At 40.2% G+C, this 18802-nt stretch overlaps 1 protein-coding gene across 15 annotated transcripts in view; it reads right to left on the reverse strand.

Moving 5' to 3' along the window:
* LOC107272786 (alkaline phosphatase) overlaps positions 1 to 18802 on the reverse strand; it is a 79969-nt gene that overhangs the window by 43425 nt on the left and 17742 nt on the right. For 12 of the 15 annotated variants that reach the window (XR_001539053.1, XM_025090078.1, XM_025090080.1 and 9 more), the window contains one exon: positions 1195 to 1439. Coding sequence is in view for 14 of the 15 variants with exons in the window: in XM_025090078.1 (XP_024945846.1) it covers positions 1195 to 1439 (245 nt within the window). In the remaining variant the exon portion in view is untranslated. Of the gene's footprint in view, positions 1 to 1194; positions 1440 to 16327; positions 18232 to 18802 lie in introns of those variants that run through there. The other 3 variants (XM_015750279.2, XM_025090075.1, XM_025090079.1) reach the window with 3 other exon arrangements.

Raw genomic sequence — 18802 nt, forward strand, 5'->3', positions numbered from 1 at the left:
TGAAATTTCGTAATCGACTGTACTTAAGAACAAATCGTTACTACGTATAACGGGTGAAAAATAAATGTCTCCCTATCAGCCTGTTACTGCGTATACAGTGTGGCTGGATTTAAAAAATAAAAAATAATTTCTCCCTATCGGTTGTTGGATATTTCTTTTTTTTCCCACCATTCCAAAGCCCATATAATAAATCCTACCTCGAAGGTTTAAGCGGATAAGCTTTTTTTGACGTTAATCGACATATCCATAAGTGGGATTATCGTTTCACTTTTGGATTTCAATATTTGCCGTTTTTCCCATATAGATTACGCACGAGTGAGACGCGAAAGTGAAGTTTTATAATAACGAGGTAAATCCAGTATATCGCGTTCCAGCGATACATGCTAAGTGAAATTAAAGGATTTATCCCCGTCTGGAATTAATTTTCCAGGTTTATAATCTGCGTTCAGCTTAACGGGGGAAAGTCAATTCGGCGGCTTGGAATTCTCACGGTAGAATTATAAGATTTTTAAATTTGAAATCGATAGGTGCTCAAGGCATAATAAACCCCTTATAATCATTATACCACGTGATAATAGTACAATGATCATTTAACCATTCATTTTCACGAACATTGTCAGCCCCCATCATCATTATCCCCCAACAATACGTACGAGTACATTGTACGATAATAATGGTAAACTAAAAATCACGATATAAAAAAAAAATTATCTCTCAATTAAATTTTGAACCCACGACCCATTCACCTATCTGTCTCCACCTAACACGATTTTATACGACGTAATTTAAATTTCGCTATCAGCGTCCAATCACGAGTCAACGTTGAAAATAATGATTTTGTCGCATACAGCACAGAGACATATTTTGGATGACTGCGAATTGCTAAATTATCAATGGCGCTTTAACCCGGAGCCATTTAAACAGTGAATAATTATTTATCATCCAGATAAACGTCACCCATTGGCTGACGTCATCCGAACGTTCCGAGTTTACGTAATTAGAGTATTTTTTCATTAGCAGCCTTAGTTATCTGAACTAGTCAGTGAAATACGTTCGTAATAACTCGTACGTATGGAATAAAAGTGAAGTGCGAATGAAAAAAAAAAAAAACTTTTTTTCCCCACAAAAAATATTCACCAACCAGAAAATCATGGTATAAAGGCTAATTTCAAAAGTTATAACTTTTCAACTCACCCGTGCGAGCGCCACTGCTGGAAAACTGTCCCAGGCGAGTTGCGCTTCCTCCCCAGTGTTTCCATGACGTTGACCTGATAATATCCTGGCGGCTGTCAGGGTACTCATACCCATGCCGTCGCCTACGAAGAAGACGACACCCCTTGCGACAGCGGTTGGGGATGTGCTGGTGCCACTGGACGTGGCAGCAGCACGGACACGTGCTTCGATTGCCCTCGCGGCAGATTCATACCAAATTTCTTTCTCTGAAAAAAAAAAAAAAAAAAGAAAAATCATGTTCAATTCATATATGGCGTAAAATGCTGGGAATCTATTTTCTAGGTTGGAAAAATTTTTTCATTTTTTTAAGGGATGATACTTTTTTTATCATGTCAAAAACAGGGAGTGACATTCCGCGTGAGAATGTCACGCGGTGATTAATGGGATTATTAGGGGGTGGATTAAAAAATATAAAAAAGTTACCGTGTCACTGTTTTGCAATATTTTGCTTCTTTCAAGTTTGCAATTTCCTACTGAATTCTGTTTCCTGACTAAATCAACGGCGAAAGGATTCGTATACAGGGCAACGATGATTTCATAAGAGGATGTATCGGCGAATGGTAATTTTAGAAAATGATTTTTGGATACGCCATAGAAACTGGGTCGCATTTCCATGGCGCGAATATGTTCCGGATGGGAAACCTTTATGGCCGTGGACAATCGATGAAAACGTGAAGGGCAAAAAAAAATTGTTTCTCAATGACCGCACTCAAAGTCCTACGATTAAACGTAGCCCTGGTAAAAGGATGAAGAGTCGAAACGAAGCAGAACGAATTTAGGTTAATTTATTCCCACCCTTAACTACAGTACCACCCTCGAACACGGTATACCTAAATATTTATGAACGTGCCCGAAAAAATTAGGCAGATCTCCCCAGCAGCGAAGAATATTTATTCCGTCGTTTGCATCCAGACACAAAATTGCCAAAAGACATTTCGACCCTTGCGATACGTATGACAAAAATTCAAAACTTAAAACGTGCTAATAAAAAAAAATTAAGACACGACGAAAAATAAAAAATCAAAATTTCGATAATTAAAAAATACACCAATTCCTTGACTTTTCGTACATCAAGGGTCAGCACACGTGGCCGATCAAAAGTGGGTTGCTAGCTTCGCTTCGCCGTAGCCATAAATTTTCATCAACCCAAAATTTTCTCTCATAAATCCTAAAGCAAGAAAGAAGGTTTCACCGTGCGAACGTACCGCTACCACTTGTATTGTTACCAACGCGCCCAACTTCCCGTCCATTTTTATCATTAATTTCAAGGCTAATCGGTTCACCTACCCCATACAGCACCGAGGGACTGCGTAATCCAGCTAAAACTCAAAATGTCGTAATTTTAATCGTCAGTACGTAATTAACACAGGAACCCCTAATATCTTACTACTCACGTATGAAAAAAATCCAAGCGTTCCTCTTGCTATTCCTGCTGTTCCTTTTTCTTCGGACATCACGTACGCACTGACTGGCTCATCGTCCCCCCCTAGCTTGAAACCGCCCCCGCCCCCCCACTATTTTTACCTGCCATTCACGTTCTTCTATAGCGACTTCTTCTATAGTGTCTGTTCGCATCCCCCTCCCGTGTACCTAAACCTACAATGGTATATTGACCTGAAGTTTTTTTCTTCGCCTAAACTAACCGATTCCCTGTTTTTTCTGCTGATTCCGTAAATCGCCTATTCCACGCCCTATTGACAGGGAAGAAGCGGCACGTTAAATAAATGGTGTACCAAATCGACAGTTCGCATTGGTAACAGTTATACGTATATATACAGTAAAATATAAAAAAAGTACATACATATATAAACACCGTATATAAATCACGTGGCCGAAATAAATGGAAAAAAATGAATTAAATTCCTCGAGTTTGTCATTAGATTAAATCAGTCTCGAGTGTGCGCAGAGTTTTGAAGTTTATTTAAATTCCTCGAACTACCCACCCAGTGACGATGACGCCAATCTCGTAGAAAACGACGCTCGGCGTCGGTTAATAAAAACGGACTTTATAAGTCGTATCCCCTTAACGGACGTACCATATACGTTGAATCACAGCTGACTGGGAATTTTAAAGCAAAAACATTAAAAACGACACCAACAGGTAGAGATAAGGGTTATTTTGGAAAAAAAAAAAACAAAAAAAAAATTCTGGTAAATTACAAATTTTTTTTTTAATATATCGATAAGACATACACGCGGCATAACGAAAAGACAATCGTCAACCCCCGGGAACAAACGATTCAAGGAACTACCCCTGTTATCATCCCTTATAACTCCGGGCGATCGATTGACATCGATAAACTAGATTACAGCCTGTCACTCGGGTATAACGAATGAACTATTACCACGGGGAAATAGCTCATTACTAAGGGATTGGTAATGGCTCGTTTCCGTTCCTGCATACGCGGACCGGATATGACGTATCCCAATACGTTTTGGGATTTCCGGTATGCCGAATGACAAAACTGGCAAATTCCATTAACGAGAGTGTAACGTACGTTAGGGATGAAAATTTCGATATACAGTATCGGAGTAGCCCGCGGTGATAATAAAAAAAAAAAGAAAAAAAAAATCCGAAATTTCACACCCCATTGTATCCAAGAAACAATATAAAATATACAAAAGCTATTTGATTCGCCGTTCTCCCATATACCACCTATCATCGATACTTTCGCCTGGGTGTTATACTTTTTTTTTTTCCCCTAAACAAAACACCCCGAAAAATCTTTTACATAAATATACAGACAACGCGCATGTATTTTCTTTGAAAAGAACTATAGCCCCTAAGGGATACCTGTATAAGCTTTCATTCCTTATCTAGGATATTGGGGGCAGTACAAAGCCAAGAACCCAATTTATTCCGTCACATCGTACTATAGCATATATGCACGATATATGGTATATAAATCAGCTATCCTACATCCTATCTGCTATTCATGCACCCTCATCCCTTAAAACTCACATGGCGGGTTTGATTTTATCTTTATCAAGATTTCGCAAAAGGTTGACAAAAATTGAATTTCCCAAATAACCCTATATATATTACACGCATTATATATGTATATACCAACGAATCCACAAGTATCAGTGGATTACAGAAACGGGTTATCAGTGCCAAACCCCGTCAGTGTTTATTCGACCAAGTATCGACGAGGGGGTTGTATCAATCTCGGCGTCAAACGGCGGGCGCATAAATCAATCAGGTTACAATCGAATTTCATCATTGCACCGGCACGTCAAACGAACCGTTATAAAGTGCTCAAATGCATCGGGAAACGAGGATCGATTCGAAGGGTCGTAGCTGCGTGCGGAAGAATCCGGCCGTGTGAAGTTGGCATCTGAATGTTAAAAATTAGAAAAAAAAAAGCTCCAGTAGCATTCGGAAGAGTTCTAGAGTTTCCGATAATTTTCAGAAATAATTCCGGAAATATTTAGCAAAACTATTTTTAAAACTTATCGGCAACTATAGAATTCCTCCAGAGCTATTGAAAATATTAAATATTTTTTTTTTTCAAATAAAGATGCTACGGGACCATCCCGGAAGTATTAATCGAGGTTTTTTAGCTTCAACCGTCGGAACTATTTCGAAAAAGTATCAGGAACTAACTCTTCCGGATGCTGCTGGAACATAATTTTTTTTTTCAATTTTTTTAATATGTTGCCAACTTCACACCCTTGAGCCATCCGTCAGAATGCGGGCGCAAGTCTGTGCTGTGAAGTGGGCTACACTTGGACAGTTTGACAATGATATTTTGTCGATATGCAAAGTTCGATACGTATCGTGTGAACGGCGTTAGAGGAAGCAAATATCGTGTAAATATAAAAATCGGCGAAATACCGTCGTCGCGTCATGACGAATATACATGAAAATAACTGGTCGGTTGATTGCCGTCAAACAAGAGAGTGTTACAAATTCGAATTAATGAATTTTATATAATATCGTGTGTCGAGAGAGAATCGAGGAAAATTTTGAAAATAAGGTTTATGAAATTTGAAATCGATGATAAAAAAAATTGAGCATGATATTGATTAAATATGAACTATCATTAGGTTAAGGTGAATTTCCATGGATCTGATGTAAAAGTTATTTTTGTCGGTTTTTGGTAAAAAGGTTACGCATAATAATCGGGTACAGGTAAGTTGAGGAAAGAAAAGCAATGTCCCATGTAGAAATTTCGATTGTGTGCCGACTTTGACGAAAGGCATTGCATTGGCTATCAGGCTTTGCTGACAATTTGGGCCCAATACTTAACCGATAGCGGGTATAATACATTGCCGGTACGGACCCGATGGTGAATCTTAATACTGATTTAAGGCATTTTATCAGCGTTGGCCCGCTTACAAGTATCAGTTCCGGCACAGTATTAGTATTGTGTTATGTATTAACCATCGGCGCAATGTCACACCAACATTGGGCCGCTTGTGCGCAGTACGATGGCCCAACATCGGAATTGTTTGGCTATGGAGCATCGACCCAGTATTGAAGCAATGTTGAGCCGATGATACATTTTGATATAGGCCCAAGATTGCCATTTCGTTGATAGACAACGTTCATCCGATACAGAGACAGTATTGAGCCGTTTGTGTTCACTACTTGGCCCAGTATTGGCATTGATTGTCTACGTAGCGTCGACCCAATGTCGGGACAACAGAAATTATAATAAATCCCGAATCTGATATACTACCGGCATCTAACAGTGTGGACTGGGTAGTAGCACATCTCGGGAATGTAGAATTTTAGTTAGAACTCAGTTGTCACGGTGCATAGTGGTATCCATCCTTGTGCTAAAAAATCTCTGTACAGCAATAATATAGAAGCACATTTCTAAGCAATGCTCAACCAATGCTTGGCCGACGCTCTGAAATGATATTGGGCCAGTACTCGTAGTCGGTACTGCCCCATCGCCATTCTCCAACGGTTGGACCCATGTTATCATTCCAATGAATAGCCATTCCAATACCAACTCTGGTAGCCGACGGTGTCCCAGTCTTGGTAACACCGACTGACTCTGGCCCAGAGTGGACCCTGTCACAAATTTCTACATGGGGTATTGTCGATATGAATTATCATCGTTGAGGCGAATATCCATGGAATTGACGTAACCGTAATTCTCTGTCGTTCGATGGATACTTCACTTGGTCACACTAATTGAATCATCCGTGTAACAGAATCATCCCTTAGTAACACGCCATTCCGGAACCAATACTGATTTCAGATTGGATGGCGAAATCGAACCTCCTGTATTTCATTGTGTCTGTGCACAATGAAGCGACAGAAGGACGAGACATTGTTCAAAGGGATAATTTTCAATCGATTTCGTTATCGATCGTTAATATCCAATTAGATGAATAGAAGGTATCGACAATAGGAATTATTAAAAATACTTGTATAGCTATAGTACTAGTCATAATTGATAACGGCGCACTTTCAACACAGCGACGTTACCAAGTGACATAAATAACGACCACAGAATCTGATGATACATCGCTGAAAATCGCCTTTAGCTCGCGCCAAACCGTATCTTACATACCCAAATCGAATGTATGAATATTTGTATAATTTTTTTGAAAATGAATGAGTTAAAAAAGTTTCATAAAATATGAAGAAAAAAATTTTTCATTCGGTGTGCACGCTCCTTTATGCATCGTCCCTTTGATTTCACGCAGGTGCATTAAGGCCGTCACACAACCTGGACGCACGAACAAGAAGCGTTGCCAGAGAAGAATTTGCAAAACGAAATTTTCCCGAGCACCCGCATAAAGGCGATTTCTAAGGAAACGGATATGGAAACCCTCAACGACACAGAAGCCTGGTACACACGTCGGAAACTCGATGGGTTTTTTTCCCCTTTTTTCCCGGAGTGCGAGTGACATAACATAACATGAAACAGCGCGCGTTACTTCGCTACCCTTAAGCGACTCGAAACGCGGACCGTCGGCGAATTCGCAAAGTAAAATAAAAAAGCACTATACATCGCATCCTTTGGGCATTTACATATTTTTATACCTTGACTGTGCAAATGTCCATTTTCTTTTTCTGTTCTTACGTCACGTGTATCACGCAGTGAAATTTACTTTACGTTGACGAAAAAAAATTTTTTTTTCCACAATCTCCACCGTCTTGGTATTTACGTCTTGACAATTTTCAGTGACGAAAACGTATTTTTCGCCGGGAACCACTTTTCCACTTGGCTCTCGCTGCTGCTTCTTTCATCCAGACTCATTTCCGTATTTGGCTCTTTACCTAAATTAGTGCAAACATCAAGCGGTGGAAACGAGAGACGAATAAAAAGGGAATAAACAAAGCTCAGAAACGAAGAGAGTAGAAATGAAGTACCTTCGACAAGTTCATAGAACATTTTTAGCTTTACCTCTGGGCTTTCCCGTTACGAAGTTATCTCGCAGCGGGTATATCCACTCCAACGTTAGGTTGCTGGAGGGATGAAAAAAATACAAGGTACAATGAAAAACAATTTCTCACGCAAGTCCTTATGCAAAAGTCAAACGAAGATCCGTGTAACGGGACAAAGTAATGGCAATACGTTTCATGGCTCTTTTCAGATTTTTCAATCGACCTTTTGTTACTCGCGATTTTTTTTTCCAATCTCGCAGGTTTCCAGGTCCCGTTACTTCTGTCACGCCTCGCGGACGGGGATGCTCAGAAATTGCGAGTCGATTCTTCGGCTGCATTATGGAAAATTTTCAATTGACTATTGAACAATGGAAATTTCTTGTATTCGCATAGCAGGTCGACGTAACGATATGTATTTTGATCCCCATAGAATATGGGCTACGAGGAGGATACGTATGTACGTATTTTGATATTTTGGCATATAAATTGTCTGTAACGATTCCATATGCGACTGTACTATAGGTATAAATATCTGAATTTTAATCTCGAATCTATACCCATGATAACGTGTACGAAGTTTTTTTAGTTTTCAGGTAAATACAAAAAGTTGGCTTCAGAGCGAGGGTCGGGCGTATTGAATGACAATGGTTGCGTATAAACTGGTCATAAGGTGAGAACGTGACCGAATCTTCAGGTATGTGATCGGCGGGTCGTGTTTTGGGATATACGCGTTATTTCGTCATATAAACCTAAGAAAATTGATGAAAACTCAAGATTTCTTCTCCTTCGAACTTCAGCCGAGCTTTGCTCAAGTCAATCTTAATTTTTCCACATCATCTTTCATCTTAGCAAATATTCTTTTGCTTTGAGCATAGACTATGAATACATTGTATCTTGCATCTATGTGATCGATAAAGCAATTTCCAACGGAACAGGCAAAGTAGGTACGGGTATACTCTCTATATTGCTTCTTAAGATAATCTCTCAGGAATAGACCAATATGAACTTGAATCAGCATCCATGAAAATCTGAGATGAATATTGCATTCATAGAACAATGTACTGATAAAATATTTCATAGTAAATGAAAATACAAAAAATCACTATGGCATCTCGAGTAAATATATTTTGAAAAAAGTTATTCTTCTTGTTCAATCGTTTCCATTATTTCAAAAAGGTCAGAAAAAAAGTAGTTATTTCCCCAAAACACAGATACGAAATATCCAGCGGCGCAGAATGAGAAAAAAATATCCTTCATTCCTCGCAAATCCGAGAATCACGGAGAATAAGAAGACAAAGAAAAACAAAAAAAAAAACGTTTCCGAGATAAAATGAAAAATTTAAATTTCAAATTTATCACAGACACCCAAAAAAAAATCCCCGGATCAAATCCAAGCAGAGTATCATACACCCTAATCGTTTCCTATGGTATCGATCTACAAGACGTCTACCGCACCACCTGCCCCAACGAGTCTTGTGAAAGCAGAAAATTTCTTTCAGACAATTCGATCGTCATGACGTCAAGTATCAAGCGCAGACGTCAATGGGAATAGAAGAAGAAAAGTTTTTCTCCATTACCGTTAACGATCTTTTTTTCCCATCTAGCCGTTGCGCAAACATCCAAGTGAACGTCGTAATGGAAGAGGAAGAAACGAGAGTGGAGAAGGAAAAAAAATCAAGTAAAACCATACCGATTGGCATAGGGAGAAACACAAAAGGTCGCTTATACAACCGCGAATGTTCTCGTGTGCAAAGTCGACGTAATCGTAAGCCACGTATACATACACAAAGGAAAAAAAAAATCCGATTCGCACTACTGACACCCAAACCTCGCGAAAATTTTGGCCATGCGATTTCACGAAAAAAGAAAAAAAAACAATGTAAACGAATCACAAAAGATTTTAGACCGTGTTTTTCGTTCTTGGGAAAAATTTTTCAAATTTTTTGCGAATACAAAAATAAAAGAAAAATCAACTAGCGCCTCCGTCAAGGTATCGTACACGCGACGCAGCAGCATCCCTGGACCACGATTTCATATACCGAATATCCTTTACCAATGAATCTATACATTTTTTTTTTCCAATTGATGGCTACGAGGCTCGAACGCACTTTTACTATCGGATTAACCAGCACTGACTCCCAGTACGAAATCCCGAGACTCAATTACGTCGAACAATCCCACGAGCACTTGCGACCTGTCATCTAGCACAGAAAGTATTGACGTTACACCCGTGGACCAAAGTGCCCGGTTGGTTTCTCCTGTCTCTCATATAAAGGTCCGTTCACATTTATATAATTTGGTCCCTTTGGTATAAGCGCGCCGTACTATAACGACGTGCCATTATACGTAACAGCGTGTTTCCGAAAGTTCGAATGAAAGCCACAGATGTCGGCACGGTAGTCGCGCAAGTGGCTGTTTACGAATTTCATATGAAAATAGAAAAAAAAAACGTATGACCGAGCATAGAAGAGGGTTGGAAAATTGGTGAAAATTTGTTTTTTTCCCACTTATTTTATTACCCATGTAAGGGATGACAAGGTATGTAATTTCGCGTAATTCCAAAAAAAGAAAAAAAAATTAACCTCATCAGACCCACTTCAATGCGGTTGAAGATGCGTCAAAAGCACGTTCTTTTCTTCCAGGGTGCTGATGGTCCCCCATTAACCCCATTTTCGAAAAATTATACCATAAGGGAGTATTATTCGCGCAGGGATGAAAACTTACCCCCCGACTCCACCCCGTCGGCAGTAAGACATGGGTATTTAGATATTCAGATACGAATACGGGTTTCCATTGCCTCCCTTCGGTAGGAGCACGAAAAGTATCCCTCAGAGTAATTATTAAAGTGTGCCAGAAAGGGGTGGGTTTCCCTTGAACTTTATGTAAGCTTGCACTCTCTTAATTTGCCTGCCCCTTAAACCCCCTGGATCCCCTTTAGCACCATCTTGCGTAAGCATGGCTTTTTCACGCGTATAAAAACTACCCCCTTGGTAATTACTTCTCAATTTTTTTTTTTTTTCGAATTCAAATTATTTTTAATCTCGCTGTGTAACCGAGACATTTTCGTTTTTTAAATTTCCAATAAATTATCGAAATTCACAATATTTTTTAATTACCACCGGCCCACGATTGCCACTATGAATTACGGTCTGACTGTCTAAGCCCTCTTTCTACTGTATATACGTACAATATATAACAATCCCCGGACAAGCCGTACAGACAGCTGATACCGGGTGACCGCTAAAGGGATGATTGATTGGCAATCATCGAGAGTCGATACGTCAATTAATCGGTGTTAGTATCGAGGACACCCGGTCGATCACGAAGGCAAATAGTTTGCCAGGAGTAAACGAGTCGCTGACGTTGAACCGCCTTCGGAATTCAACATGGCCTCGTGGAGCCTCACTCAGGTACACAAGGCAGTACAAAGTTCAGCCCTTGGTGTATCAAGCCGGCATATCTGATTAGGCTCGAACAAAGGTTGCCGTTCGTATTAGCGAAAGCGTCGAGAAGTCGAAACCGGCAGTCGACGATTTTCGATGGGTATTCGTGGCCGAGCGGATTTCGATGAAAATCGATTGAGTGCCAAATAGGTAAAATAGTGGTAAGAAAATTTTGGCTCGATCGGCTGCATGTGAGTTTGAAAAAAAATTGGTAAAGTTCACTCGTCACGTTTCGATTCACTTGAATTTGGCGCTGTCGATAAACGTCTCGATTCAATTACCATTCGCGTCGCTTGTAATCGTGCCGAACTCAAATTGCCACACTGCCGATAACAGGTGACACTCGCTACACCGATTGACACCAGTAGAGGTGCGAGTAAGGATTAATAGATTTAATTTTTTTTATTCGGCACGGCGATCGACTTTATACCGGGTGATTGAAATTTTTCAAATGTGCTACGACAGATTTTACCTAATGAACCTAAACCGTACCTAAAATCTTGTCGGCTCCTTAATTTCGATAAAGCGGATAATCACGAGTGACGTTCGTATAGTCAAGAGACACTTTGCTCCTGCCGAGAGGCAATGTCTGAGACTATAGTATATTCCGCGTAACTTCTCCCTGGGAGTAATCGCGATTAAATCCCCGAGCATCTTGCAGCCAACAGACGCAGCTTCATTTGGTCCATATACACTTTCGTTGGAATTTCAAGTTGAATTTCATGGCTCGGTCGTTGCTGAATTAGCCCGGGATTTGTTTAAATTTAAAAATTTCATTTAACGAGTGGGCGAGGATGGCTTTAGGGGCGCGAGTTGAAAATTTTGAAATTTTATTTGAAAAAAATTAATACCGGAAATAAGATACCGAAGACGTGGAGTATATCGTGTCCCGGAAAAATATTGCGTGAATTTGGCCAATTATTTTTTTCGAGATTCTCGCGAAGACTCGTGACCTTAATTATACTCGCCGACAGACTTTTGGTCGGGTTAAAGGTGGCCGAGGGAAAGAGGGGGAAAGAGAGAATTAGAAGGAATCAGAGAATTGCGACTAAAAAAAAAGTTTATCAAGTCTCTTATCCCACCGGGAACATTCGGACTGAACAAATTTTATTTTCAAAACTTTTCATTGGGATGCTGAATGAAACTTCGGTCCATCCGTACACCGCGTACTTTTATTTTCTCTCTTTCCCTCGTGGTTCGAATCTCCCTTTTCCTTTTTTAACGCCGAAATGAATTTCCGCAAATTACGTCCTGCTGCTTTAACCCAACCCGCTACCCCCCTTTCTTCGTCCCCGTACTGCACTTCCGTTCGCCTTTAGATAGACACTTCCGGCAAGAAATTGACTTTGACGGATATAAATTCCCAGGGGGATTGGGCGTCAATAAGTCGCTTCCTCGCCCCAAACTCCCGATAAAGGTAAAAGGAGGAAATTTCGAAGTTACCAAAATTCGTGAAGTTTTGAAAATCTTTTTCTTCAACAGCGGAGCGAAAACGCTCGTTATCGCTCCGCTCGGGAGGAGCGAAAACAGTCAATTCTCGAATAGGCGAACGTGGAAGATTGAAAAATTGAATAGGAGCGAGGTGACATTTGCCGACGAATCCAACGACCAGCTGCCACCGGGGCAATTGTTTTTTTCACGTAAGCCGTACGATGTACAGATGTTTCATTCTGAATTCCTAAGTCACCAAACTAACCTGCTTATTTGCACCGACCCACAAATCACCCACTACGCGAAAGCCCTCATCCGCTCCGCTGTCGAAGAAAATAGTATGTGAACCGCGAGAGAGAACGTGCGTTTGTGCCTTGTATAAAGTCGAGAACCTCTCGGCTTCGCCTCGGGAACCTCAACTTTATACGCGACGCAGAAACGCCCGTTTTCGCTCTCGGTGCACAATATACTATTGTGATCCTTATGGAATATATTATTGTGACAAATTACCAAGAAAATTTTTTTTTATGTATGATTGTCCTATCGCCAAAAACTCCGTCGATTAACGTACGTCGTTTCCAATTTGCGAAAACCACCCCCAAAAAAAAGTTTAGGTCAAAGAAAAATATATACGAAGAGAAAAAACTTTCAAACGTATTTCGCGATACCCAAAGCACCAAAGAGGAACGTCGGCAGGTAGCGTAAATGCACGGGGTAGTTTCGATGGCGTTAAATCGACAGAAGTAGAAGAGGGGTTGAACAAAAATTACACGAATTTACACAGGGATTACGTGTTCAGAGGGTAGAGGTGGGGTTCACGTGAATCATCCTGACCGTGAAAATAACGAGACGAATGTTCGTTAATTGCGGAACGGCGATACCCGTTTGAAGAGAAGGAGGGGAGGGTGCTGAATGGGCGGAGTAGGAATAGGGGTGAATAACAATTCCGTACATTTACAGATGACCCAGGCATCACGAGGACCGTCCTACCATCCCTTACGATATACTGAGATAGAGGCTAAAAATTCAACCCGATTCGAAAGGCCTGAATTTTCCATATTAAGGGCTGTTTTATCTCGCCCTATATATATATATATATATATTGTAATCTTATTCGCACGATACGGTTCTCCGGATTGTGCCAAAAAGGCGGGTTCGAGCCAGAATCGACTGTTAGGAATTTAGGAAAAATATCAGGCGGAACAAATGAAAGTGAGATTTTGTTTTACAAATTACAAAAGAAAAATATATTATCCTACAACGGAATACAACCAGTGTTAGTGCAGGTCCAGCCTAGAGAATGCTGGATGTTAGTAAACGAAGAATAGATATATACGCAAGCGGAAAGTAAGAATGATTATAAATGATATATACAACTGATTAGTGTTCGGAAAGTAAATTGTATAAATATGATTGTAAGACGCGGTTTCCCTACACGATATATATATATATATATATATATATATATATACACGTGACGGGAACGGAAAAAATAGGTGCGTCTACTCTCGTGTGATTCTATCTTGAATTTGGTTGTTTTTCTATGAAATACGGAATCGTGTCTGAAAGCAGCATCCGACCAGCGGAATTTGATTACAGAGTTCACTCGTTATAATATAAGCGTCGTGCTGTTGAGCAGTCTTCCACTAGGGAACTCGTGATCACAGGTAGACGTGGTCCTATCTAAAACAACGTTGCTATCTTGGCGAGGTGAGAAGTCTCATTCGCAAAGTAGCTAGTTGTGCAAGTCTTTAAGTAAAGTTAGGATGGCATGTGTAGCGGAAACGGCACAATGATCAAGTGTATCAAAGTGACGGCCCAACTGAAATGCAGAGATTGATTCTATCAGGCAGAGGAGACGGTTTGCTCGATACAAGAGTAGAAGTACCTCTGGATATGATGGTCAAGTGGGACGGTTTGCCCGCTTGCCCGAGACGGTTTGCTCGTTTACTATACTAAAGGTAAGCTAGCTAGCTCAGGTGATAGAATGCTCGAGTCGCGAAACGTCGCCGTTTATATACCCGTCAATGGTAGGCCAGGGGGCCTGAGAGGTGCGGAGGAATTGAGCGTCGCGATGCCTACGAATTGTTATTACTTGATATTTAAGGTTGTTCGGGTTAGCGGGATCTCTTATTATTACCGCGATACGAATATCCTCGGATGTATACGTTACAATATATTGTAATGCATTTTCTGTCCTATGCCTTAGTCTCTCTTGCTCAAAATCTCCAGGATTTAGCACGGGGCCGAATAGTTACACGTTAAGGGTTGGACTTTCACGACGGCAAGGGTTGGAAATTTCACGAGAGAAATTCCAACATTTTATGTTCGGCTTGTTTTTCGGGGAGAACCCGCAATGAGCGTTATAGTATTTCTTAATCCCTTTTAAGTAGAAAATGTACATTCACAATCAGGCGAATTAAAAAACCCTATGCTATATAATATAATTTTATATACTGAATTTTTTGGTAATTTCAATATCGTTATTAAAGAAAGAAAAAAAAAAGAAATTTCCTAGAAATTACTTCATTTTCACTGTACCAAAAATCTACAGTCCATACGTCACAGCTTATTAATCGTAGACTGTTACGGGTGACGCAGCGACGGCGTTACGTCACTTTCCGTTAAGAGATGTAAACTCCAAAAATATATTACCCATGAAATCATCCAATTTCTGTAGTTCGTTCATTTTTCTTTGACCCTAATTCAATTCGACTTGGCCTTTTCAAAAATTTATGCAAATTATCATCACGTTTAAGTTTATAGAGACATTTTTTGTTATGCTTGTATCATTACGGAACCCTTTCACTGTGCGATTTTTAACAGCTGTGTAACATAAACGTGTATATATATATATATTGCGGCTGACCAATCTCAGTGTCTACTACTGGGAAACAGAAATACATAACATTTTTTTTACTTTATATTCGGAACTATCAACTGTTTCTATATTAGACACGTGTGAGTTACACGTGGCATACATTGGCCACATATCGTTTCAAAATTTTTCGAGAAAAGTTTACAAGGGTCGTAAGGAGAAGTTTAGGGGAAAAAAAAAAAAAAACAATTTACACAATATTATTAATACATTCGCTGTCATATTCCCGAGTTATTGATCAATTATACAACATTCATGGTTACGAGTACTTTGATATTAATTAATATCGTTCTGAGTGCACGCTACCTTAATACGTTTACGCAAAATTCCGGTCCGAAGTCGTATCCGGTATTTCTCGTTAGCTAAAATTTTTAATTTGAAAAGTAGCAAATAACAAACTCGTTCCAACCCCCAAAAGTCAGTTACAATCGTTGCTAATTAAATCGCGAAAAATAAAGAATAAAAAAAAACAATATTACCAAAAATTAGAAATTAAAATAAAAAATTATTACGAAAAAAGAAATTTCATAAATCACGACACCCAAATAAAATCTGACCAAAAGAAAACTATCAATGATCGATACCAACAGATAACAGCTCGAAGACAAGGAGTAATCAGGAGCCGAAGCTGACGTCAGCAACGATGAGTAAAAACAAGATAAAAAAAAAGAAGGCCAAAGATTACATCACAAGATTTCATCGCAGGTATATCCATATTCATACTAATCTCAATCCATAGGGATGGCTCGATAGATTTTTCGGCAAAAATATAATATTTCGGAGAAAAAAGTAATATCCGCGTCATCCCCATTATCGTTAATCTAACAAAACTGAATCATCATTCCGACCAGTCGTTCCCGTATACTTTTTCGTTAGTCCCTTCGGGATACTTTTCCCGTCCCCCTTTCGAAAACGAGAGCAGAGAGGGGGAGGATGCGAGAAAAAAGAAAAGAAACTGAAGAAAAAAAAAATTACAAAAAAATGACTCACCCTGCTCACCAGCTCGTACGGCGCTCGTATAAATGGCCAGGAGGACGAGGGTCAGGGTAAGGGTGGTACGTTGCCCAGAGAGCCTCATCTCCGAAACGAGAAGGGCCAACCCCTACGTGCCACTATGTCTCGTCATCCCCCTTCAGGGTAAATCCCTACGAGTTAAGTCACGAGGACGAAGACGATCTTGATCGCTTCTTCAGGTTACGAGACTCTTGATTGAAGCACTCATTAAGCTAGCTCAAGCCGAACACCCTGGAACCTATGAAGATAATAATTCCTCAGGGACGATCGACCCTCTTTAAACAGACACCGAAACGGCACATCGCGTACAACGTATCATCACGTGACACCCACAGTATCAAAGTGAACGTGACTGATTTTCAAAAAAAAAAATGTTTCCCCTTTATTATCACTCACGATTATCACTCACGTATTTTCAATTAGAAAAAAAAAAATTTTTTTTTGAACACTAAATTGACCTCCCACTGCATCTTGAATTTGTGGCAACAGTGAGAAAAATTTTTAAAAAATTTTTATCACACCCGGTATAAACGTCCGAACTGTCGTTCTCCACTTTTAATTAAAGAAACATGTTTCTCTTTTTGCTCAAAAAGAGAAACTCCGATCCCTTCTCTTGGACAACACAGGATTTCCTTCCCAACAGTTTTCTTCGGTATGCTCGACCCTTGTTAACCCCCGACAAACTTCTTTTTCCTTTCGCTTAGCGAATTGTCGATCTTACGCACAGTTTTTAAAGTCGAATTAATTATTGGGCAAGAAGCGTGAATTGGAGGTTTTTTTTCCACAGTTTAATTTCTCATCCGGTTCTTCGTTCCAATCGGGCATTTTTATTTAGCTTTATCATTATTCCTAGGACGGTACATTTTTTCACGTACATCCCTACCCAGGGGATGTTCCACGAGCAATTCCACTCGCCACGAGTCAGGATACACGTATCAGGTAATTCTGTCACGTCTCGGACTATCCAGTTGAATTCTAAGCCAGTCGAAACGAGGCGTAACCATATTATCTTATTAACCCTTTAGTTGCGCGTACTGATAGCAATCATCGACCCTCGACGGGAATCATGATGATACGTATGATCTTCCAAGTTTCGTAACGCACAGGAGCAAAGTGGTCCTTGGAAAGTTTAAAACAGTCTGGAACGACTGGACCAGGAGAAAATCAGTTTCCGAGAACGAGATAAGCTTCGTCAATGTGCGATAAGCTTCTTAGTGATAAAAGCAGCCACCACGCTCATTCTCCACTACCTTCCACGTAGTATGAATCAGACGTTAAGCGAATGCACTTTACTGGCAAGTGCACTTTTTTCAAATAAAAATGGACCACGTGTTAGATCGAAAAATTGATAAAGTCAAGGATAGATAACGAAGGTGAGAAAAATTGAAATTTCAAATTTTTCGCACTTTTCCCGTCCAAATCGACAATACCAATTGCACAGACTTAGCCGCACAGTCACGTAGCCAAGCACAGTGTTAATTTCACGCACACATTTAAATCCGCACTGTCGCGCGTCATGGAAAGACAAATTTCCCGCCAAAAAAAGTCTGTTACAATAGCACGAGAATTCGCCAAGTGCACTTCACAAAAGTACAAATTCAGCCTCGATTTATTTTTTTTTTTCCAAATGAAAAATTGCACCCTCCTCGATTATCCGAGAAAGGATTGAGGCAAAAGGGCGGCAAAAGTCAAATATTCAAATCGATAAAGTCTTTTGGGTGACACGCGAGGCAACGACGAAACTCGTGTAAATACGTGGGGCGCGCTTGTTTTCCGATTCAGGCGATCAGTAGGTAAGGTTGGTTGTTAGTCAGACGCAGAGGCCAGCGGCAAGTCGTCCGACAGACGTGCCGAATGCTGTGCGCGTTTACGCGGAACCGAAGAGCCTTTGAGCCGCGAAGCTGAGCCGAAGCGATGCGAAGCGTTCGGCTGTACCGACAAGACCCGAACAGGTACGTGCCAGAACCCGAAGTGCCCGTAGGGGCCGCCCCTTTTACCCCCACTACTTTTGGATGCTGTGCGACGAGTGGTACCTGTTTGGTCTGATCTGTTGTCTGGTCAGAGATTCCAGATGTTGACCGGACGATGTTAATCCAAATTAATGATTTATCAGCGAAATTTACAGAATTTTATCAGGATCGTCAGCAATGAAAATTTTTTGTGATTTTAATAGATCGCCTGCGTAATCCTGCGATTACTACAGTTGAAATTTTAATATCGAAATTGTTTTCAAAATTTCATACGCTCCGGTGATCCATTAAATTTTTTATCCGTAAAATCACGTAAAATTAAAGATTCAGGCGATTAAGGTGCATTCACACGAGACACTGTGACAGCTTCAATGTAAATGACGTAAACGAGGCTTGAGACGTTTAACGAGATGCGAAATTGTGAAGAAAATGCCCATATCGTGGAAACTGGCGGTTACGTGTAATTCAAATGAAATTTTCA

Source organism: Cephus cinctus, unplaced genomic scaffold (assembly GCF_000341935.2).
Source record: "Cephus cinctus unplaced genomic scaffold, Ccin1 Ccin1_scaffold1265, whole genome shotgun sequence".
Taxonomy (NCBI): domain Eukaryota; kingdom Metazoa; phylum Arthropoda; class Insecta; order Hymenoptera; family Cephidae; genus Cephus; species Cephus cinctus.